Below are 25,802 nucleotides of genomic sequence, written 5' to 3' on the forward strand. Positions count from 1 at the left end.
AATGTACAGTTTTGAAAGAGCACCATCAGGCCCAGGTATCTATCATTTCATGGGAATGTAGCATTTGGAAAATAATTTCAAAGAGCTGGCAAAGGCAAGAAAAAAAAAAAAAAAAAGAGGACAAAAATCAGTGAAATTACAGTAAGACTTCTAGTCTTACTAAGAATTTTGAATTAATATGGGCTGTAATGTCTACATTTCTATGTGAAATACAATGACTTAGTTCTTAGACAACTCTTATTCCGCTGTTAGCATCTACATGGTATTAATTTTCAGAAGTCATTGCTAATTATAAAAGTGTTACAGATCCACTGTACCTTCACTGATAAAGACTTTTGTACCGTTCTCCTCTCCTACCTTCTCATGAAGCACCATCTTCACACCTATTTTGCTTTGGAAATTTTTTTAGTGCTTTATTGCAGGCAGTAATAAGTCTTCTGTTTTTAGATCTCTTCTGGTTTTAGCTCTACAGTTGTTTGTTTGTTTCCTCCTTCCTCTCTTCTGTGGTTCTTTCTCTGCATCTTATGTGGTCCCAAAATCCCAACAGTGATTTTCTAATCCATTTCTAGTCAACCAACTGTTACTTCACTTCTGTAATGCTCCACATTAACAACTGTGCAAAAACATCCCAGGATTTAATGCTACATTCAGTTTTGCACAAACAATTCTGTATTTGTATAGTCATATCACTGACAGTTTATGCAGGGCAAAAGAATGTGTTAGAGATTTGTATCTTATCCCAAGGTTAACTGTATATTATTGAGTCTATTGTGAAGAACGGCCCAGGGAGTTCTTCAAAGCTGTGTAGGAAAGCTCATTTTACACAGTAGTTGAAGGTCACATATTGCATTTTATGGCAGAAACTCACATATGACACAGATGTCCCGTACAGGGAGAAGAGACAATGACTGCTAATTTTTTCACATCTGGATTCAGCAAACAAAGAAATGCCTTTGCATGGGCTTTATTTATTTTATTTTTTTGGCTTGGTGAAACTATGTTGCATGCTAATGCATCTGTAGCTTAAGAGTCATTAAGTGGAGCTTTTGAAATGGGAAAATCTATGAAAGCAAGAATTCAAACACAGAAATGGAAGAGTAAGTTTTATTGAATGATAAAAAACTAGTAGCATTACAATTACAAGTTTAAGCTTTGCCAGAATGCTAGTTTTCTTACTTTTCTTTTAAGTGCAACAAATCAATTATTCAGAATGTTAATCAGACTAGTAATTAACTTCTCTTCAAAAACTGCATAGTTCAGCAGTTGTACAACAAATATATAAATTTCTGCAAAACCCTGAAGAAAAAATGGATGTTTTTTGCATTGAATCTGGTGGCAAAGGAGATCACCTGCACTGGTCAGATTCTAAGTGCCTTTTACCTCTTTTCCAACTCTGTAAGAGAAGGTAAACAAATGCTTAGTTAATGTAGTAGACATGACATTTTCCATCTACAGTTATTTTCTTTATTAAATTAGTATAAATTATCAAGTAAAAGAAAAGGAGTTGCATAAGATATACAAATATTATGGGACACAAACCCATCTGAACACCAAATACGGTTACATAAATGAAAACAGATGAGGTATTTATAGGGTACAGAATTGAGATTTCAACATCTGGTGATAAAAACCACTCTGGTTTATTGCTTTTCTTTATTATTTTTAACCCACACATTTTTGATCCAAATTTTTTAAAGGCTTCCTCATATTTCAGAGAAGTATTCCCTAAAGATAGCAAACCTGGTGTTATCAAAACCAACGCAAGAAATGGAGGTAAGAAGGGTTATTGTGGTCTTCCTGGAAATATTACAGTGTAGAATAATAAAAGTAGAAACAATGATCCCTGCATGGCAGACGAGACCATTTTTTTTTTAAATAAGCAAATAAAAAAAAAAAAGCAGAAAAAAAAGCATTAAAAAACACAGAAAAACATGTAAAGATAAAAGCATATACCAGGGGATGTGGCAAAGACTAACAGACGAGGTGATTTTGTGGTAATTACAAAAGCATGTAAAGGAAGATGTTTTTCAGTCAATACTGTTACACTGTTAATCCTGCTTATTACAAGTCATGATGAACTTTTCTTAATAAAAATTGTCTGCTTACAAAAAATACTAAATATTAGCAAAATACTAGCTATAGTAGTGAGAACAGTGATATGAATGAATGCAACAGTAATGGATTTACTTTAGTTTCACTTAGTGGTGTGAGCAGTCAGCGTCTCCCTAAGGGGAAGGCTTCTGTAAGGCTTCTTCTGTCTATAAGGGGCTGAACTAGCTATTTTTGAACTACCTATATTTGGCAACTGCTGCACAATTTTAAGAAACAGCTTGTTCACTTGCGGTAAAGTGACTTGGAGATGACAAAAACAGAAAGACAAAAAATTACCTGTAGAATCAATGTAATGTCAGCCACAGAATTTACATTATCTGAAGACATTTGTTTGCCAAAGTCTACAGGGCTACCTTAACAGTTTCAACTATATCCTATAAGCTCTCCCTGCAACTTATGCAAAAGGTCACAGCCAAAGAAAAATATAAAATGTGCCAAGCCATGCACAAGTACAAATCCTCAGTCTCATGGGATTAAATATTTGCTGTCTTCAAAAAAAAGACAGAATGTTGAGCATCATATTGTTTATACTGCGGTTAACTGAAATTTACTGATATGATTTGTGTTAGTGGCCATGCTAAACAGAATATGCACAGTCAGCAAGACACTGATCTTAGCACTCAATTTTGACACAACTTGGTGTTCATCTCCTACAAAGATTTGGCTAGAGACAAAACTCTGATACAGAACTGAGGGAAGAATGTGTGAGAGAAAAAAAAAAAAAAAAAAAAAAACACTATGAAATCTACAGTTAGTGCAATTACACAATTAGGTACAGTATGGGTGGAACTTCTTGCTTTTATTTACCAGCATACTTCAAGTTTTAAAGTACAAATTGGTTTTGCTACTGTGCGTTTTTTTTCCCCTACATCTTGAACTGAAAATTATTTCTTAAATTAAAAACATTCAAGCTAACAGGTCAGCTTGGAGCACGTTACCTCATGACAGTCTCAGTTACATCAACAACAGATAAAATTACAGGTATGTAAAATAACAATACCTGGTATTTTGTTAATTCTGCCTGCAGTAGTTTCACTTTGGACCTTTCTTGCTCTAATGCAGCATGAAGTGTAGTTACCTAAAAAATATACAGAATATTCATTTATAAAGTATGGTTAACATCTACAAGTTTATCAAGTCAACTTAGTTCTCCATTAGCATCATGTGGACAAACCAGTAATATGTGCTGGATTCAAGAAAAACTACCAGCTACAAAACATTCTTTAATGACCATTATTTCCAAAGCAACATTTACAGGTTTACCTGTATAATGTTGTTGAAAAGCTATATAGTTAAAAACTCTTCTGACTTTTGAACTCTGCATTAATTTCTTCCATAGAGCAATTAATAGATGCAATATTATGCAATACAGATAAGCTTACTATGTCGTCCTTAAAAACTACTACTTGATAATAAGTTTAGACAATTTACTAAATTGATAATAAGTTTAGATGAGTTAAAGGCTTAGAATAGTAGCCATAAACTGAAGCTAAGCTTAAAAATCTTGTGTGCTCTTCACAGTGGTGGCTTGCCAACTGTCATGCTTATAAGTCATCTGCACTTCACTTGTGTTTATACAGCAGCCTTTTCCAAACCAGAGACTAGAAACAAACAAAAACAAAAACAACAACCTCCAGACCACCACCACCAAAAAACAATGCTGAAACAGCATACAGAAAAAAAAGCATCTTCTGAAGCACCCTTCATTGCTTCTGAGCTGGGGTTACCAAAGGATGATGTTCTTAAGGCACTGTTGAAGGCAAAATCCTTTCAGGCATGCTGAAGTCTGCTGTCTTTCCAGAAAGAGTTTTCAGTTAACCATACCAGAGATTTACATGTCCTCTGACATACATTTCATTAGCCTAGCGCTACATAACATTTTTTACTTCAAGCAAGTTGTGGTTTCAGCTTCCTCCTATCATTGCCTTGGCATTTTTGAAGTACATTAAGAAAACCTTGCTTACCTGTAAGGTCAATTCATTTTTGATAATTTGTGATTCATTAACCTGTTGGAGTATCTCTGCTTTGTCTTTCACTACAGAGACAAAAAGAGACAGCAAAGCATGAGGATTTTTCCTGGATCTGCAGGTCTTCCTCTGCAACAGCACTATGATGTTTCTTTAATTCACTATTTTGTTACTTCTGAATAACTCTGCCTTCACTGAGACAACAGACAATATCTATCAAAAGTAGGTATTAGCTACCAATGCCATTAGTAGCAGCTTGAAAAATTCTGAAGGTTAAACCTCAACCTTGCACTACTTACACAACACTTAACCCCATAAGCAAATTTTGGAGACAAAATACAGAATACTCTTAACTCTGTACAAGATCAGATTTGGTAAAACCACAAAGTTGCATGTTTTTTATATTCCACCACATGCATAGAAAAAACCTTCAGAACTTTACCTCCTTCCTTTCAAGATGAAAACATTTGTACTTGGTTCAGAACTGACTTGAAGTAATAAAGTTCCAATGAGTTAACATTATGAAACATTCATAATATCATTGAGAACTACAAACAGCTTAGCTTTTTTATAAACTCACTTGCAGAAAAAAAAAAAAAAAAAAAAAAAAGATTTTTTTTAACTCAAAAATCTAACCTAGAGAGGAAAATACACGTAAGAGATAAATTAAGAAATTGAAAAGCAAAGGCAATTTTTTAAGACAATTAGTGTGCCTGGTATCACAGACCCATACAATTACTTCATACAACATTAGGGATATTAAGGGATAACTATGCCTAACACATAAAAAGATACTAGAATAATTATGTATATATGTGCATAAATATGCACATCTGTGTGTATATATTTTTTCAATCTTTGACAAAAACTCTGAATTATAGGAACTATGAACAGTGCTACAACAGAAGAGAACTATCATTTCATGTATAATGGTGTTTAGCTGTCCCTATTCATTGTATGGCAAAATGCTTGACGTAGAGTGTTTCCAACCATTCAGAGCAGTTTGCAAAAATACAAGAACTGAACATTTACCAGAATCAGTGCCACTTGAGGCTAATGAGATCAGTCCAGAACAGATCAAGTCACTAGGAAAACAAAGTCCAACACAAAGAATCACTCTACCTAAAACATAACTAAGCAGTTTAAATTTCAAAGAATAATCTCAAAATGCTTGATTATGTAGTATCAGAAATGCAGTACTGTGAGGTCCAAACCCTCTGTTTTACTGGAATTTCTGCAAATCAATGGCTTCCTAGTTCTTTCTAGTCACTATGACAACTATTTTTATTTAAAAAAAAAAAAAAAAAAAAAGCTGCTTGGAAAGTTTTCCCAGGTTTTTAAAAGAATTTTGAAATTCCCTGATAAAACTCTTACTTACTTTCACCTTCTTGAAGCATATTCAGAAGTTGTGCATTTCTTGCTTTTACTTCTTTATACTTTGCCTGTATGAAAGAAAATAAATTATTACCTGTATACACTATAAAAACATTCTTTAAATAACCACGAATAAAAGGTTTTCGGGTTGAAAATCATCACTGCTGCAGAGAATCTGATTTGTCTTAGATAAGTAACAACCAAAGTAATGGATACGTGACAAGTGAAATGGGTGAATAACTGAAAGCCCAGAAATTAAGGCAACCACAAGCCTTAGAGGAAGTTAAAATATGAGTTGTGTCAGTACAAGAACAAGCATTTAGAGCTGCCTGAATTATAAAGGCCTGTTGCATCAAAGGCTTTATGGTTTCTTGCCAGAAAAGCATTCAGACAGCACACAATTATAAACACACTTTCTGGATAATACAAAGAGTTTTCATATTACTTGTTGAGTAGAGTAAGATCTTGCTGCTCTACAGACTATTTCACTCAGTATTTTTAGTTCGTAGTTACCATCTCTCCTTTTCAACTCTTTAGAGGTTACTTTTCAAGAACCCCTTTTTTGATTTTTTTTCCAATATGATACACTTTCTTCATAAGGCAGCCTTTTCCTTAACCGGCCACCAATGTGCATTTTAGCCATGTTATCTTAACTAAATTTATTTTTCTTGTCATGAATCTCTGGTTCCCGTAGGCTCTTGAAAGAAAACTGCACATGAAGTTCTATTTCAAGCATACTTTTTTTTTTTTTTTTTAAAGAAGCTATCACCTTCCACTTAGAATATCACCTAGTCCTCACAAATCTTACTCCCCCTAAAAAAGTTGAAGCTACTGCTTACCCTCCAATGCATTGAAAACATGAAAAAAAAACACTATTAATATTGTTCGTGGATTTTCCAGTTTCTTAATGTCATGGAACCATGCACATGTGCATACACCCAGTAACTGCAGCCCTACCACAGTTTGTAGTTGTGTTTTTTTGTTTTGTTTTGTTTTAAATAATAGCACTTCCAATTCCAGTATACCAACACACTGTATCACAGCCACAAACAATAAATATTAACATTTACAGGAACTGGAAGGAAATGAAATGGCATTTTAACAGATGTGGTATTTTAATGTTTCAAAAACTTACACTTAAGCAAGACCTTTGATGGCCACCTAAAACTCTGGACTACCTGGACAAGTTTACAAAATTAAACAGCTGTATCATCATCTATCATCTCACCAATATCCATATGCATTTTCTGTATTCTGCCAAACGCAGTGAAGTTCTAACAATGGTAAATCTGAACAGATTTATACTTTAAAAAAAAAAATAACCTGGGGATTACAACTCTAGTACACAGTGAAAACAGCTTTTAATAAAGTTTATGTCTTTATTAATACCAGTAATAGTCTTCTTTGAAGCATCAGAAGACTCCCAAATCAACTTGCTCAATCTACCTTAAGCAATGAATAAAAATCATAATAAAATAATTTAATTCCATGCTGCTTCACTCTTTTTGTTGCAATACCAGTTCCTCGACGACATTTTGCTGCCCTTGTTGCTCTAGATACTCTCCATAGTGTTAATACTGCCTGCACACATGGAAACAACTAAAGGCATTTTTCCTAGCTATTCCAGTATATAGCAATATTGTGTAATTATTAAAGAGCAAATCTATTTTCCTGGTGTGCATCAGTATATATTGAGTCTGACTCCAGTTTTATTTGTATTTAATAGAAGACAGAATACAGAATTTCATTCTTGCTACACCGCAGCTTTAAGGGAATCCTCTTAAACCTTTCCAAATACTGTTCTCTTTAAAAAGAGATTCTAGAGATACACAGTTCAGATAGTAGACTGAATCTCTAAAGAAAAACAACAACAAAAAACCTACAACAAAGAAGTAGTTACTTATTTGAATTTGAACTATTTGAAAAGCTTATTTGAATTAAAAAAGAATAAATTCCATTTTACAAATTGGAAAAGACCTGAGGAAATCCAACCTCCTGCCCTAAGCAGAGCTAACTTCCAAGACAGATCAGATTGGTGAATACCTTGCCTAGTCTTAGATTACTACTTTAATTTTTTTTAGACAATGAATAAAATAGCAACACTAGAAAACAACTAGTAACAGATATGCCAGATACAAAGTTTATTTCAGGGTATTCTGCATTGATTCTCCTAATTATTTTTAGATTCTTAACTTACCAAAAAAGACCACTTCACGTAGCAGAAGAGGAATATTTTTGCTCTATAAAGACAATTTGTGTCCAAACTAAATCATCTCTACAGATTAATACATACTTTACTTCAAAATGGATAATAAGACACAACTAAAGTTAAATTTTGTTCACTACTTTAAAGCTTTTTAAGCTACATACCTCCCACTGAGTTATTATATTTTTAAGTTGCTGAATTTCTGCATCTTTCTTTTCAAGCTCAAGCTTTAGTTGTTCTGTTCTTCCATCTTTCATAAGGCTTTCCTGTAAACAAGCAAGTATCATTTATTAATAATTGAGTCATGTGAATTCAGTTTTTAGGAAAGGCAACTTATTTCTCTATTATAAACTAGATTTATTTTTTTTTTTTATGGAAATCGGATCAGAGTATCTTCACAAATGCCAAAAGAATAAATAAGAAATACAGTAATAAGTATTGGCATGTTCTGTGAGGAAAGTATTTTGATCACACATGATTTAAACACCTCTTCAGTTTAATAAAAGTATTAAAAAATATGTTACAGGATTTTGTCAGTTTTTGTTCTTTGTTTAGGTTCTTTAAGATTATCCAGCTTGTAATTAGCACTATCTTCTCATCATTGTCATAGTTTCAAGAAACTTTTTCAATTCAGAGTGACTTCTATTTTACATGCCTGGTTGTGCTCATGAGATGTGCAGTTGTCTGTTTCATTGCAGTCAGCAAGCTGGTCTCTTCTTTTTTCTCTTTTAAGTATTTTGTGAACATCATCATCTAGCCTGTTGAAAAATCTTCCATCATTCAGTGAAGTCTGGGAAGAGCTCACCTCCTGTCAAAAGTAAACATCATAACAGATTTCCCTTTACACAGATTATTATTGAGCTTCATGCTTCATTGCTTCATGCTTCAACACGCTTCAAAAATAACCTCAGTCATGGAAGACAACATCCTGATATTATTTTGTCTTGTACAACCTGACAATATTGTGATTTCTACCTAAAGAATATGATACCGGTTGAAGAGCTAGAAATTAAAGGTCATCATTTAACTGATTATGGGATTACACGAAACATCTAATTTTAAATCAGATTTAAATACTTTTGCACTGTGCCCTTGCTGTTTTGTTTCACTTCACTGTTAACTGTTTTTCCCTCTACGAGCTTTAATATTTGTGCACTGTACCACAACATGGTAACATTACAGCACTTTCTTAACCTTTTCTTAGCCTTTCTTAACTTTCTTTCTTAATGCTTCTTGTTTGTATTACGATTTTTATTTTTGAACGTACAAATTTACAATTTGCATCAAAGTTTAACACTATCTGAGAACTGAAGAAGCAAGAGCTATCTCTAAGAAAGCCAACACTAAGTTCTCAAGTACTACACTACAGACATACATCCCTATTATATGTGCACCTGTAAAAGTTTTCCAAATGCAGATCAGCCAGTTTGGGAATATATAGCTGTTTGTCACTACAGAGAGTGCCCAAGCAATTACTTTCTAAATATAAGATTTATTTTTATTTAGTAAGAAAATTTAGCTGAGTAAGAAAAAAGGTAAGACTTACCTCATGTTTTTTAGCAAGGTTATCTGAAAGGAATAGAAAAAATGAAATGACAACAAGAAGTCACTGATATTTTATATAGCTCACTATTAACGCAAGCCATTTTAAAAAGAGGGGACAAAAAAAAAAAAAGTATTGGAGTTCTTCCACATTAGTTGCCTCTCAATGCCACATTAAAAAAGTAAAAAGCATTATAAAGTGCATTTTGGGTTAATCTCTGTATATTTGATTTTTTTCTCAGTCCTTTCACACTATTTAAATCAAAAGCAGCATCCCATATACATTTGCTTCAGTTAAAGTGGAAGGCAATGTTTTTGGCACATATGCTTACAACTTCTTGTTCAGTATTGTTTTTAACTTAGGATTTTATAGCATATTTCTCACTGTATACCTGAATGCCTCCCATTGCCTCGTCTTAAGATACTAACACTATGCTATTTCTCTTTTTCTTATATTCAAATTATCTGGAAAGAATTTGAATTATAATGTTGTAAATTTACATAAAAAACATCCTTAGAAAGAGGATGTTAGGAAACAAATAACTTCCTTTTCCAGACTCTGCCTTAAACTTACTTCCTCACTAAATTTCAGAAGCTTTTCTCTATAGACGAAAATATATAACCCATAACAAGTATATAAAAATTCTTTCTGTATTTGCACATTTTAATAAAAAACAGTATTGAAGAAAGTCAAACTGACTTGCTATTATTCAAAACAGAAGAACTCAGTTGCCTGAAGAATGCAGACATACTACATCACTCCAAAAAACACTTACAGATTAAAATGGACACAATATTTGAGTTTATTTCCCACCCCAGGGATACATTAAATTATGTTTTCTTTAATCTTTTCTTTTTTCCTGCTTATTTAACTAGTCTATTATTATATAATGAACAATTATATTTTAGACTTTGTAGGACATGTTAACTTCAACTCATTTAGTGTTTTTTCAAACACAGTATTAATGAAAAGAGACAGAAGGTCATTTTGCTGTTAGCATACACACTATCAAAATTCCAAGTAGAACAGCTCACATGGTATGATAAGGCATACCTATATTACTGTCTGACTGAAAATCTTTCAGGGGCACAGTGAGAGGTTTGTCTTTTCCTTGCTGGTTCTTTCTTTTCTCTTTCTTATTCACAGACTTTGACTGAGGTGAAGTACATTCATTGTTTTCATATTCCTAGAAGAATAAAGTCCCACTGGTATAATTTTCTTCAATACCCAAATATTGTTTTATCTGAAGCTTTATAAAGGAAAAATATAGTGATGATATATTAAAGGAGACTTTGGCCTGAACAGGAATTTGCAGGCTTCAGATTGGTTTAAAGAGTGTAAGGCACGTATCAGCAATTAAGCATCGGTTCTGTTTTCTGAAGTAGAGCATTGCTCTTCACTAAATCACAAATGAATTATCAGCCTAATACCCCCTCAATCACCTCCACAATTTTATATAAAAACTCAGATTTAGAATATAAGGTAATCAAATGCAAGAAGGTTAGCATTTCCTTTAAAGAAAATAAACAGGTCTACTGTACCTTCATTTTATTCTTAAAATATACTTACTCATTCAGGAGGAGTAAGAATAATTAGTGTTCAGCAATGCTCTTAACAGCTGTCTCCTTTTGAAATCAGACAGGCTGGTACACGATATCCATTTGAACCTAAACAACACTTCCCCCCATATCTGCATTAACATTTTTAGCAAAGTGTCACTGTCCCAGATGTTTTGTTCTATTTTAGCCCAACTAGGGAGTCTTAAGGAAGAAATGTTATATGAAAAAAAGATGGAAATTGAGTACTTTTCTTTCCATGAAAACAATGTTTTTAACCTGTACTTGTGTACTGTTTATTGAAAGGTAATTCTCAAAAAAGTCTGCACAAAGTAAAAAATGCTACTACGCCTGAAGATTGTCTTCATTTTCAAAAAGTACTTCTAGTAAACCAGTGAAAAATTTAACTCTGGGTTTTAAGCATTGTGGTATTCTCCCTCCTCTAATAACTGAAGTACCTTATGAGTATATTTGCACAGAAGTGCATGTGTAAATTTTATTTCATCACAATGCATAATTATGGTTAAACTTGTATTTTTTATAACGTTTCATTGTCTCCTGAGTTAATGCTAAGAAGCAAGTTCCTGTTAGAAATTAAAATTTATTTAACCACACTTTTAAAGAAAACTCCTCAGTATTTTGTAAGAACCACTCAGAAAATAGCAGTCTGAACCAATCTATTCCCTGACCAGCTGAGGGAAATGTATACAGCTTATCAGAAATAAAATATTTAAAACAGAGAAAGGTTGTTAGTGAAAATGCAACAGCTTTAAATGTAATTAACAGTTTAAGAGAAGTCAGTGCTTTGATCCTCTGACTCTCCAAGTGTGCCAGATTTGTTCTGAGCAAGATCAGGATCTGGATTTCTTGTTGTACTCTTCACAGGCCAATTAAAAACAAAACAAACCACCCAATATATTTTTAGATATGCTTTCTCTCAAATCCTCTATTTTTCTAAACTCTCAAGGATCTGAGGAGAGGAGGCAGACAATGTAAATGAAAGAGCCGTACTTTTAAGAGTGATTTACTTTACTTTTAAAATTCAAATCTCAAAAACTTCCATGGTTTTTACATTAGGATGAATCCCGGAAATACCTTTTTGTGCTCTTCATATTCCAGTTTGCTCAGCAGCAAAGCTTTTTCAAGATCAGCTTCAAACATTTCAGATGTCAGCTGAAGAAACAAAATTAACATTCCTTGTGACTGGTTTGTTAAAACATTAAAAAAAATAAAAATAAAGAGAAAAAGCAGACCAAACCAAGACCACATTAAAATTTCTGTTTTGATTCATGTATCAGTAGAGTAACCAGAAAGCTTTACTGATGTGAACATGGCATTATTAATAACAGATATTCCTTTTTTGTATTATGAGTAATAAAATAACTTGCTTTGCCAAACTGTTTGATAGATGTAACCAAACAGTAAGTTATAAAAATCTTTATGGAACACGTATCCCATCTTGAAGACTTGTTTATGAGATTTATTTCAGACTAAAAATAAAAATAATTTTAAACAAAAATAAGAGGGATGCTAACGGATTAAAGCATCATCATCAAAAGATCAGAGTCTGTGTTCTTTCATTGTGCAGAGAAGAGTAAGCACCCTTTTTTTAGACCATTTAACAGGAGAGCAGAGCTAAGCCAACCTGAATGATTTTGAGATATTCTCTGCTTTTATTTCTGATAAAAGAAGTGCAGCATGCAGCAATGAGAATGGGGAGCAAAAAGTGGGAAGGAAAGGTTTTACAGAGACAACAGTGAGGTTTCTTCTGTTTGACTTCTGGATGAGGGCATTGAGTGCACCCTCAGTAAGTTGGCAGATGACACCAAGTTAGGTGCGTGTGTCGATCTGCTCGAGGGTAGGAAGGCTCTGCAGGAGGATCTGGACAGGCTGCACCGATGGGCTGAGGTCAGCTGCACGAAGTTCAACAAGGCCGAGGGCCGGGTCCTGCACCTGGGGGGCAATAACCCCAAGCAGAGCTACAGGCTGGGAGAGGAGTGGTTGGAGAGCTGCCAGGCAGAGAAGGACCTGGGAGTAGTGGTTGATAGTTGGCTGAATATGAGCCAGCAGTGTGCTCAGGTGGCCAAGAAGGCCAACAGCATCCTGGCTTGTATAAGAAACAGTGTGGCCAGCAGGGCTAGGGAGGTGATCGTCCCCCTGTACTCGGCTCTGGTGAGGCCGCACCTCGAGCACTGTGTTCAGTTTTGGGCCCCTCACTACAAGAAGGACATGGAGGTGCTCGAGCGAGTCCAGAGAAGGGCGACGAAGCTGGTGAGGGGCCTGGAGAACAAGTCCTATGAGGAGCGGCTGAGGGAGCTGGGCTTGTTCAGCCTGGAGAAGAGGAGGCTCAGGGGTGACCTTATTGCTCTCTACAGGTCCCTTAAAGGAGGCTGTAACGAGGTGGGGGTTGGTCTGTTCTCCCACGTGCCTGGTGACAGGACAAGGGGGAATGGGCTTAAGTTGCGCCAGGGGAGTTTTAGGTTGGATGTTAGTAAGAACTTCTTTACTGAAAGGGTTGTGAGGCATTGGAACGGGCCGCCCAGGGAAGTGGTGGAGTCACCATCCCTGGAAGTCTTTAAAAGACGTTTAGACGTAGAGCTTAGCGATATGGTTTAGTGGGGACTGCTAGCGTTAGGTCAGAGGTTGGACTCGATGATCTTGAGGTCTCTTCCAACCTAGAAATTCTGTGATTTTTGTTTGTTTTCGAACCTTATTTCTTTGTTTTCTTTCAGTACTAGAATCAGTAATTAGGAATTAGTTAAACTGACTGAAATTCCTCCCCAAATAAGTGAACTGCTTTTGCCCACAACTGTTGAATCCACTCTGACCATGGTAGTTATCTATCAAAAATTAGGACTTTTCTATTACACCGAAAAGCTCCATATTGTGATATATGTTCATCTGATTCGTGTCAGTATGGAACAGTGCTGGGGCCGCATGGTATGATGAATGTGACCTTCTGTCTTACATACCCTTGTATAACCACAAGTCTAAGAAAAACAGAATGGTTAATGTATATAGTTCTTGTACCTTGCAAAGGAATATTTTAACAATTCGTGTCAATAGAGAGCAGTTCTGTCTCTGGGTCCTGCACTGTCAATTTAATTCTTCCACAGATGTGGTTTCTTCCCTTTCCTCCCAGTGTCCCAGTCTCCCCCTCATTATAGTCAATTTATCAAATCTTCAGAAATATTCCTCAAATCCATGAGCCTATTTGTTTTTGTTATTCCAAACTCTTGTTCCTAACAGTTACAGCCTTTTTGCCTTCTTTGTGGTTGATTTAGCACTGCTATAGATGTGACTGGAGTGTCCCTGTGAATGGCCTGTGAGGAATGTTTTAACAACATGTGAAGTGTCAATAGAGAGCTATTTATATTTGTATGTTCTTTCTTTGAAGTCTCTGATGTTTGGGGGTTTCAGAACAACTGCCAACAACTAGTAACTGTTATGGCTTCTGAATGGGACACTATGCAAGCCCCTGATATCTGCCCAGGTGGCCAGGAGATTAAGGAGAAGAAAAGCTGAAGGATGGCTAGAAGACAAAACTTGCAGGGGACGCTGTGTAAACTTTTGACATGCTGCCAAGGAGTACAAAGGGGGAAGGACAAGAAAAAAAACCTGAGAGGAAGACTACGAGCCTTCAGCATGAAAGATCCCCAGAGACCCTCAGGGGAACCACCGGAGACCGATGCACATGCTCCAGTAGGAGCGTTTGGATCCCAGAAGCTAATTATAATAACCCGTTTTGTTTATTTTTTTTTTTTTCAGAAGTAGTAATGAATATGTATTAGCCTAGGAGCATAAAAATCAGCTACTTGATGTATTATGGTGTGGGTCTAGGTAGAGCGGAGACTCCCAATGCACCCAGCGCTGTTTGCTTACCTCTATTCTTTTAATAAATTATAAACTTTGATTATAATCCTATTTTGGGACTGAGCAATTTATAACAATATGAACATTTTAAAAAAAAAGAGAGAGAGTGAGAGAGAATGAGGATAGGGAAAAAAATACCCAAAAGAGAACAGTTAACATACAAAAATATGGTATGTTCACAAAAAGATTAACTTAGCATGCTTTTATCACTTAGTGTGTCTGTAAGCAGCAATTTAGAATCCTGTGTGCTAAATAATTATCACAAAATGGTGCTGCCATACTGTTACTATGAATATTAAATAAATACATTATGTGATCTCTAATACAACAATAACCCTATCATAATTAATTTACCTAGTAGCCATTCCGTTCTGGACAGGGCTGAGCATGTCTGAAGCTGTCCATAAGCAGAACAAAGGTCACTACTTCTAAAGCACTCCACTGAGCTGCTGCTTAGACCTGAGTATTCTCAACAACAGTCATCTACCCAAAAGACTCCCAAGCACATTCAGTCCTGCTTCAGTGCACACAGTCTTAGTTTCAGAATGTGCTCATTATCACTTAAACCTATCCAAAATCCAGAAACCACAGATTCCTTTTCTTATGTACTCATGATACAATTCTAATAACTAAGCTCTGAGTACACATAATACCCCTCATAAATAGAAATCCATGCAAAAAACTTAGTGACTCTCTTCAAAGCTTTGCTGAAAAAAGACTAGTATTATCCATCATATTTACGCAATAGCTCTATAATTTGGACAAACTTAACTTTTGATGTCAAAATCCAATAGAAGGAAACTGTCATGTAGCATGGCAAATTGAAAGGTAAATATGCCAGGAGGAACTCTTCATGTATTGGGAGCTGCTCTTTGTGGAAGTGCATCCACAGCTGGGACCCACTGCTTCTCATCTGGTGCTGAGCATCACCCTCCCTTACAGTATACCATTCAACATTTACCTCTTCATCAATACTGTATTATTGGACAAGGGAAGCTGCGGAAGTGAGAGAGTAGGATTTCATGCCTTCTGAATGTGAACAGTTTGAGTCCGTATCTCTTCTCTCTGATAAATATGCGCAAGTTGCAATTTGAACCTTCCTGTTAATCAGTTTCTCCCATTCAGAGATGTTTTTATTAGATCTGGTAATACTGTCAGTATAATTTTTACCCCCGCCAAACAAAGAAACAAACAAACAAACAAACAAAAAAAACAGAAATCAAGAGTTGACAACACTAACCAACATTTGATACGAGCTTTTGAGATGCGTATGATACAACCAAACTGAAGTCCTCACCATTTTCACTTGTTTCTTTTTTTCCCCATCATGCAAGAAAAAAAAAGCCATTTCAATGCCTGACAGTGCTGTAATTCAGCAGTGGCAACTACGAACAGTGAAATAATGTAACGTTTTAAAAGGAGATTATTGATTATGCATATCTTATAAAGAATATCCCAAGATACCCACTTCATGTTATATATTTTGTACTATGGCAAACATTTTCATTGTTGTTCTACAACAGGAATCACAAGTGACAATTTTTTTCCCCATCCATTAGATTTTAATATTTACATTTTAAGAGTTTCTGGGTCAAGTAAGAAATTCAAAGTAGATCTGGACATTTTTGGCACTTCGATATCTTTGGTACTTTGGTGTAAACCTGATGATTTAAATCATATATGAACCAAAAAAGTTCACCATAACCTCTATGGCTGTCTAAGAAACCTACAGTGCATGAGTTGTATCAGTAAATTGAAACAATTATTTTGTGTTTACACTGCAATTTAACAGTGATTATGCTGAACAGCTATTTCTCTAAACATTTACTGTAGCAAAATTAAATTTAACAAGGAATTTCTTGGAAAAATACTGATGGCCCACAGTGTACCTCTGTTCCTTACACTCAGTCCATTGTAACCAGAGAAAGCTGTTCGAAGTATAGTTGTGCTACGGAACAGCCTATTTTTCAGTCTCAGAGTTGTGACAGAATTTGGCTACTTCTTTTCCTTATAAAAATGAGAAAGAAACGTCTTTAGGACTTTAACAACTGTATGCCACTATAATAGTAATTGGTCTAAAGGTATTTTTAAAACAAAAGAATTCCAAGGCAACTACACAGTAGTGTAGCCTATGTCAGTAAGATCAAAATGAATAAGAACTTATTTTTTTTTTTATATAATTGAGTTAACTTCATCTGACCATTTCACCATCCAATAATAAGACAAGATTCTCCTTTTTACCTCAAGTAATTGCTTAGTAGCATACAGAATACAAAAATTTTACCTACTGAACAAAGCAAATCTGCACCTCAGAAGTAATTCTAAAGTAATTAGCTCTGGAAATTTTCAAAAGGATTATTAGGTCATTACTCCACTGATAGGACAACCATCCAGAAGCCTGCAAAGGTAAGAACTTGGATATATTCTGTTTAAGAAAGAACCTATATCAAAGTATTAGCAACATATAAAAACCAAGGGCAGCATCCAACTGTCAATCTTTTGTCAATATAGCTTTCTATATTTTCTATTAACTACAATTGGAATTAGTTCAATACAATCTTTTTTAGTGAGATATAAGCTGAAAATCTCTGGATGAAAATATCATCCTACTAGCTGCCAGCATAGGAGTTCATTAGTTTCATTAAATACTTTTTAATTCCAGTCAGTGTCATTTATTTGCAGTTTGCCTTGAAAAAGTTCATGCAAACTACTCTGAAGGACGTAACAAGACAGTCAAAACTGCATTATCCACAGTGAATTCAGATGTCTGAGGTTCTATAGGGATGAAATAAATGAAAAAGAATAAACCTGCATAGCAGACAACCAATTTGAAAGAATCTCAAAGAAAAAAAAAGTGTACCAGAAGATTTCTTTAAACACTACCCAATAGATAACCTTAAAAGATTATTTACTTGCTCGGCTCTGCTATTTTATCCTAAAATAGTTGAAATACTGCAAACAATTCAAAACATTAATATTCAGCATGGTACAAGAAAATCACTGCATATTCTTCAGTACCAAAAAGGAGTATTTCAGTGCCAAATTAAAGTCAAGAACCAAGAAGACTTCTTTTAACCTGTGAATTTCCACTGAAACTTCTCCTTCCATGTGGCAGTACTTTATTGCTTCCTCTCCAGCCATATCTCTTTATCCATGAGACTTAATAAAGAAACTTATTTCAGGAAAGTCAAAGACTGCTAAACACAGTAAGCTGTACCTGCTCATCTCTTTGTCTCCACTCTTGCCAGTTTTCTTCCTGAGAGTCCTTCTTCATCGTAGCATGCAGTTTTTGTTCTTGCTGAGATAAACTGCCTCCAATAGAAGATTTCTGAGGAATCTTTTTAAAAGCAAGGTTTCTGAGCTGAAAAACAGTTATGTTTCATATTAAACAATATATTAACAAGTACACAGAAAGAGCCTTAACAGACTAACAAAAGTATTTAGACACATGCAAACAGACATATACATGTTTTACTCTACTCTACAGTTTGGGCTATATTTTTGTTTAATTGGCTATGGTACGTACCAAAACAGAATTTCTCATATATCTTAACAGTGGATTAGAAACAGCAGTAATATAACAATATAAATATATATTTCCTGCTGAAAATACTTTGAACAAATCTGAATAGGTAGCGGTGTCCTACAGTTTTCACGTTCTGCCAGACACTACTGTTTGCCCATACCTGAACTAAATTAAACATAATACCAACGAAACTGTGGCATACTGTTTTGGCATGCATGAGCAGAAGAACAAGATGTTCAGGTAGAAAAAAAGAATAATGTAGATAGCCCTTATAGTTTGCAACAGGTCATATTTACAAACCTGCAATAAGAATTACCTCTAATTGCTGCACCATATGGATACAATACTGCCATGTTTAAAACACCTTACATAATTAGAAAATGTGATTGTGACAACCTGCAAATTTTGCAACTCCAACATTCACTGCTAAAGCATAAACATTAACTGACAGTGATTATTTCACTGAGTGAAAATGAAGGCACAAAAACAATTTAGTATTACTTTATCAACAGGGACTTCCTTAACATATGCTTTACCCTACTACTCTATAGCCTGGGCTACATCTGTGTTTAGTCAGATAAAGTACACACTAGCTTGTAAAAAATGGAATATCCTACTTTCACCTAAAAAAGTAATTTTAAAACAAAACAGACAAAAAAAGATGTAATCCGTGATTAAGTATTTCTTCTTTCATAGGGAAAACAAAAACCAATGACTTTTCAGGGACAGCAAAAACTCTTTATGAGATAACAACCTTACTCACTGTTGAAAATACAATCCCTTTACCTCATTGGCCTCACTCTGCTGCTGTTCTCTCTTTTTTCTTCTTTTCTCTCTTTTCTTCACATTTGTAGATCTACACCCTGAAGCTAGAGATTTACCAGCACGTCGGCCACTTCTGCCTTTTCCAGGCTCTGAATCAGTATCACTTTCCAGTTGTAGTAAGGCAAAACGAGATGCAGTGGTAGGGACTGAACTGATTATAGCAGATTCCATTGCCATGTCTGAAATTCTACTGAGCTGGCTTCTTTTAATTATCAGTTTCCTGGGAAAGTAGCACAGAAGGTAGAATGAAAACATTGTTTGATCAAACAAGCAATAATTCATATCATTAAACCACAGAACTGTTTTTTTGGCTCAAAAAGCATAAGACAGGGCTGGAATTGTGGGAATGAGGGAGAAATCAAAAAGATACAGTATAATTTATTTATATTTTAACTGACTACACTGTATTACCTTAGGTAACTAAAGAAGAATTACATAAAAAAAAAAAATCTACCAAACACATTTTAGGCTAATACATTCGCTCTTGAGAGATTTAGTGGAAAAAAGACGGCTCTAAAAGAAGCTGGTCTTCATGTTCTGGGTGGAAAAAGACACCATAGAATAGAATAATTTAGTGCTTAGAAACTATTTCAGATGCCATCCCCAGAGCCTGACAAACACAATTTAAAAATGAAGTAGATAATCCACATATGCAAGCTCCAGTTTTGGGTAAGCAGCCTGATCTCTTATTTTACAATAAGTTTCATTTTGTTTGCAATGCACTGGAGATTCAGCAAGCAGTTTTCTCCACAGGAAGGTGAACCCAGCATTTTAGCTGGTACCGTCCACAAACATCAAGTTCACCTGTTCTTACAGCAAGACACAGAGGATACGCTGGGGGGAGACAGAACTAAGTAACACTTATGCCTTCTGTTGTTGCCTGTAGCTAAAAGTCACATGTACATCCCTGTGACACCATTCTAAAGATCAAATCATTTACCTAGCATTAAAGCTAGATCCTGGGTATATCTATGTTTGTCAAACTGCAGTTTTTCCATCCAGAGTTTGGTCAATTAGCAGAGTATTGAAAGTGATGATATCCATCTCTGACTATAAATTTCATAGAAAACAGACATCTAGATATGCTGACATATTATGACAGAGGTGTAGTGAGATAATACATACTTCTTGAAATTACCGTTCAAAAGGAATCTTTATAGTTTGAAACAAGTTCTTTAATTATCTGCTTAGATAACCTAAAAATCTGTTCCTTGTTAACTACTATTACAGAAGAACATGAGACTCTGCAGAAGTTTCAACAGGCTCTCTTTACCACTTAACTCCAGAATTTCTCCAGTCCAAAATCGTATAGGTGCTCCATATATACTCAGGTATGTCAACATGCAACAATAGCATGGCAGAGACCATTACCCAAAATAATTATTTAAAAGGAATATGTCGTTTCACTTTTCAGAGATGAAAGAACCATGTTCTACTCCTAAGTTTACAGGAGACAAAAAGGTTACAGAAAAGAGCATTCTGGTCATACAAAGTTACTCAACTCCATTTCTCTCAAAATAAGAGAAAACGAAGCCGGACATCTTAGGAGAAAACGGCCATTGAGCTGTGAATCTACTTGATGCTGATATTCAGATTAGCTGCTCAGACCACAACTATGTATCTAGAAAAAATAGGTCAATCATATCTACATCATAAGTAATTCATATTTGTCAATCTTTAAATAACAGAACAGGATACATTTGGATTTTTGTGCAGACAAGACTGTGCACATATGCACATGCATGCATACATTTACAAATATTTTAATGCTAAATAACTATATAGTTAACCAGCTGAGGAAATTAGTTAAAGTTGAGAGACTTCGTGCTCTTACTAGCTGGACACGAAATACTTGAAGCTCAGAGAAAAGATTACAGGTGCATCTTTACAGCAAGAAAAAGCACCAGATAAAAGTGCTCAGTCATGTTACACAAGAACTTATGATGCTGGATGTTGCTCTAAAGCAGACAACACTAGAAGTTTTGTCTGCAGACTCCCTGCTGTGCTTGGCTTAAGAAAAAAAAAAGTGAACTACAGTATGACTCTTCAGTAAAAGCTTGGAATTTCTAGTCTCTCTCTACTGTGGTGTATTTATATTTAATGTAAACAGTACAACAGCACAACACAGTCTTTATTTGTACAGTGGCAGCAGTGGCTAATGCTGCCAAGTACTTCTTTTTGCACATACAATCTGAAAATAATTACATGTAACTGAACCTCTACACAGGTACGTAAAGTGGCTGCAAACTCCCTTCTTTCATCTATAAATACACCAATATAAATACACCAATAAGTATACCTTTGCTGTCTTATTGTAGTTGGCATGCAATTAAGAGCCCAGCTGACAAGTACATTTAACAAGTACTACCCATGGAATTCTGCTGTTCCAATTCACTGAAATACTATAGTGACAACATGATATCAATTTACAAAACCTTATTCCTGAATTATGTGTTTCTACATAATAATAATGGATGGCAATGAGTTTATAAAGTGAATTGCAAATACATGAGATTGCAGGTTATTTTCTAGTTGAGTTGCAGATAGTTGTTAACATTGCTAATTCAGTTGGTAGGACATTTCAATACTGTTCATATTACAGCAGGATCAAATTATCCCACTTCTGCAACACCTAAAGATGGATCCAGTGATTCACCAAGGCCTACCACCATGCCAGGCTTCATATTTTAACACCACACCTACAATTCTGGCAGACACATTTTATTAAGCACCTAGCACTTCAGTTTCAAAGTATGGCTCCCATTCCCCCCTCCCTGAAAAAACAATGGGCTGATACCTCAAAAGCTTTCAGCTAATTAGAGGTGCTTGCTAGCACCCTTTCAGAAGCTGGTATAGTTTCCCCCCCCCCCCCTCAGGACTTATGAGCAGTGTTATTCTGTATTGCTATAGAAATGACCAGTCGTAGAAAATTAAAAACACACTGGTGTAATTGAGCTTGAGGCTGTGTTTAAGGAAGCTTTTTGATCACAACAAGAAAGCGTTCAAATACCACAAGGAGTTTCGTAATTCCACAGATCAAACTATGACCTGAAACATCATTTCAACTTCTACAGTAGTTTTCAAGTAAGAGTTTTGAAGTCCAGTAAAATATTGGAAGTAAATAACAGCCTGTTGCCCAAGCCCTATTTATCTAAACACAAGATTCCCTACTACATAGGCTACAGGAAAAATCCGCATGAAGGTAAAAGGAAGCAAAACCTGCTGGCAAATATTTGAAACTGTTTCCATTTGTGTTATGTATTAGCAATAGCCATAGTCTTGAGAGAAGACTTTCACTAATGTGTCAATGAAGTAATTAACCCTGTTACAAAAAGACCCCTCAATAATCCTAATTGCAACACCATAACGGCATGGATTGACAGCTCCCATAAATGACCCAGTTTCAAAACTTCCTGCTCTGCATATCACTAGCAGGCTGTTAGTGCAACTCTCTGTGCAGTCTGCTCCAAGCAGTAAGAGTTGTGAACACAGCTCCTGCAGCCAAAAGTACCTATTACTCAGATTCATGCATCACCAACATAAGATGAGCATTATACACATGTACCGTATAATTTTAAGGCAACATTATAGCAATTGTTATTTCTAGCACTTCTAGCACTATTTCTAGCAATTTGTAAGCACACAGAGCTTACTCCACCCTAAATACTTGATAAACAAAGAGACATTTAGAAAGCTAAACTGTGAAATGACTGAAACAAAAAGGTGTATTTCTAGCTTTAGTTCCCTAAAGTGTATAAGTACTTCTCAGAAACATAAGACAGGACAATGCCCTGAAGATCTTCAGTCTAGTTTTAGACATGATGTAACAAAGCTAATTGTGATAAAAGTAACATAGCCAGTATTTCAGTAACATTGAATCCCTTTTCTATGTTACCCACCTTAACCCACACTGCAGGTCAAATAGCTCTACTGTAAGCGCTGCTGTAAGCCCCCAAAACACATATTAAGAGGAGCGTAATGCACACCCAGAAACTCAGTTTGAGCATCAGCAGCTTCCTGGTCTGCGTACAGCTTTGTATACATGAATGAATTTACATTTAACTGGCAAATGTTCAAACACCACAAAGAAATGAACAGCACATCACAATTTAGGACTCTAGGCTGATGTTAGTAGCAGACTTTCAAGCATCTGTGGAATAACCACATAGCTTTAAATACAGTGATCTACTGTTTCAAGGAAAATATGCTGAATAGCCCAAAAACACAACCCAGTTCCTCTTGAACCACTTCCATCTTCAAATAAACTGCTAATAAAGCCATAGATTTCCAAAAACTTTGAAAACAGCATCTTCCCACACACTGTCTCCTTGTTTCTATTACTAACATGCTTATTTGCCATTATCTATCATCGAAACACGTGCTCAGATAACACCTAAAGTACTGACTGATCCCAGCACTCACTGGTACACCTAAAACACCACCAAGATACACAATAACTGAAGGAGCACGTCCATCCTCTGCTAGCACCGACCAACCTTCGCGCTGCCTGCACACGACAGTATTGATCTTTGGCTGCTTGTACACTTTATCACGGCAAGCCCAATCTACTATTCCTTATCAGTGCGTTTACAGGAAGCTTTGATCCACCCAACAGGATCGGCTTTCTCACTTTTAATAACCTTTGTTTATTTAAGCCATCTGATCAAAGGCTATCAAGATACTCTATTTAAAACGCTCTAAATCCTTAAAATCACTTAGGATCAAGCCACCAGCTCGCCTCCGAGCTCCAGGAGCAGCTTCCCAGCCCCACGCACCCTGCCTCGGGAACCCGCTTCAACCCGCAGCAGCGGCGAGCACATGGCAGGCAGCGATCCTGGCGGTTTAGAGGGCGAACAGGTTGTGAGTGAATTCACCGGAATAAATAACTTCTTTTTTTTTTCTTTTTTAGAAGAAGAACTTCAAAAAAAAATTTTAAAAAATTAAAAAAAAAAAAAAAAACACACAGTTGAGGTGCACCGTTAAAACGTAACAGCCACCGGTTTTCTTGAAGCCCTCCAACCCCTAAAAAAAAAAAAAAAAAAAAAAAGATTAAAGGGCATTTATTAAGCTCGCAGCTGCTGCCTGACGGCGTTTTCCACCCGACCTCCTGCCCCAGGAGCCGCCCAACGCCCGGCGGCAGCGAGCCGAGGCAGCCCAGCCGAGCCACGTCCCGGGGCAACGCGGCCGGGAGCTTTTTATTCACCTCTCCCCAGGGCAGGGCAGGGCAGGGCAGGGCAGGTGGTGCGGGCGGCCGGCGGGACGCTCACTGAGGCTGAGGCTGAGGCTGAGGCGGTGGCGGCGCCGTGAGGGACGCGGTCCGGCCGCAGCCCCAACGGCTCGGCTCTAACGGTCCGCAACGCCGGGGAACCGTCCGCGGCCGGGCCCGCGCCGCCCGAGGTGGAAGGGAGGGGGGGGGGATATAAAGGGGAGAGGCGGGGCGCCGCCGGGTTTGTTTATTCCGCCCGGCCGGGCGGTACGGGGTCCGGCCGGGATCAAAAATCACCGCGGGCCGCCGCCGGAGGGCCGCCGCCCGCCCGCCAGCCCGGCCCGGCCCAGCCCGGCCCGGCCCGGCACGGCCGCCCTCCGTGCAGCGCGGGAGCGCCGCCATGTCGCGGGGCGAGGCGGCCGGCGGGGGCGGTTGTGGCGGTGAACAAACGTAAATGCCTGCTGGGCTATCCTTGGTGAAAATTAGTTTTGGAAGCGCACACAGTGTGTGCTCGCTGAAGTGGCGCAGCGCTCATTGCCCTTGTGCTTTGCGATTCGCTGGAAGCCCAGCGGGGAGTAACCCGCGCAGTCAGCACAGCGGTCCCGAGCAGCAGAGTTACCCCGCTGCTGCTGCTGGCTGCTAATAACACCGAGCAGGACAGAACTCGCACTCTGTGATTAAAACTAGGATCTCATGTTTGAAGAAAGTTCAGCCTTCCTGGAGAGCCCTGCCTTTAGAACTGCCTCCCCAAGGACTCTGTCAGCCGGGTCTCTAAACAGGCCGGTGTCTGCCCTCTGGAAATCCACGGCAGCGGTTCTGCAAGCTGCCTTCCTCACTTCGCCAAAGATCAAAAAACCCTATCGCTCCGTGATGGCTGTGCCCAGTTCGACCTCCAACCATCATGTCACCCACAGGTCCTTCCCTGTTTGCAAACAACAGGTCAAGTGGGGCACCTTCCCTTGCTGCTTCCCTCACCACCTGTGTCCACACACCCCAGGAGCCTCTCAGACCATTTCCTCCTTACTGCACTGTATCTCAAGCAGACACCTGGGAAGCTGAAGTCCCCCATGAGAAGAAGGGTAGTACACATGAGACTTCCCTTGCTGCGTATGCAGTATTTTATCTGTGTTTTTTGTTTGTTGGGGGGGGGGGGGAGGAGGGGGAGAGGGATGTTCTTTTTTTTTCTTCCCCGTTTTTCTTTCTTTCTTTTTCTTTTTTCTTCTTCCCTCTTCCCCGTATGATTGCCTTGCTGTCCTCTCTGTCACATTGTTCTGTTTGTGTATTGAAATTGCTAGCTCCTATTCATGGTCAACAATTCATCCAGTTCTCAAAGATCACAAATGTATCCAATGTATTTACCTCCTGTAGTGCTACAGGACATTGTACTTATGTCTGGAAATGGATACATATGGCATGTTTGAATGACTACTTAATCTGTAGCGTCACAGCTGCAGAAACCTGCGGAGCATCAGCAGACATCTACTACCAACTGAGTTGTATGTTTCCTACATTACCTCTTGCTTATTTTTCATCCATAAAGAACAGAATTTTCATTTATGCAGACCTCAAGAGGAATTCATACTTAGTTGTAGAGTAGTGTCAGGTATTTGATAA

At 37.1% G+C, this 25,802-nt stretch overlaps 1 protein-coding gene across 3 annotated transcripts; it reads right to left on the reverse strand.

Annotated features, from left to right (window-relative positions):
* Nucleotides 1–1,090: 1,090 nt before the first annotated feature.
* GKAP1 (G kinase anchoring protein 1) lies at nt 1,091–24,374 on the reverse strand. 3 transcript variants are annotated; one of them, XM_084304937.1, is made up of 13 exons: nt 24,186–24,374; nt 23,758–24,004; nt 18,944–19,202; nt 17,849–17,992; nt 11,854–11,931; nt 10,256–10,388; nt 9,206–9,228; nt 8,315–8,467; nt 7,824–7,925; nt 5,458–5,521; nt 4,077–4,147; nt 3,113–3,190; nt 1,091–1,393 (listed from the first exon to the last, which is right to left on the reverse strand). In XM_084304937.1, exons 3-13 carry the CDS (start codon nt 19,157–19,159, stop codon nt 1,346–1,348), a joined length of 1,110 nt encoding a protein of 369 aa, XP_084161063.1. In that variant the 5' UTR covers nt 19,160–19,202; nt 23,758–24,004; nt 24,186–24,374; the 3' UTR covers nt 1,091–1,345. The 3 variants fall into 3 exon arrangements, with proteins under 3 accessions (XP_084161063.1, XP_084161064.1, XP_084161062.1); XM_084304938.1 differs by having other exon boundaries at nt 24,250–24,371; XM_084304936.1 differs by lacking the exon at nt 23,758–24,004.
* Nucleotides 24,375–25,802: the final 1,428 nt, after the last annotated feature.

The sequence above is a fragment of the Netta rufina genome, assembly GCF_964035555.1.
Source record: "Netta rufina genome assembly, chromosome: Z".
Taxonomy (NCBI): domain Eukaryota; kingdom Metazoa; phylum Chordata; class Aves; order Anseriformes; family Anatidae; genus Netta; species Netta rufina.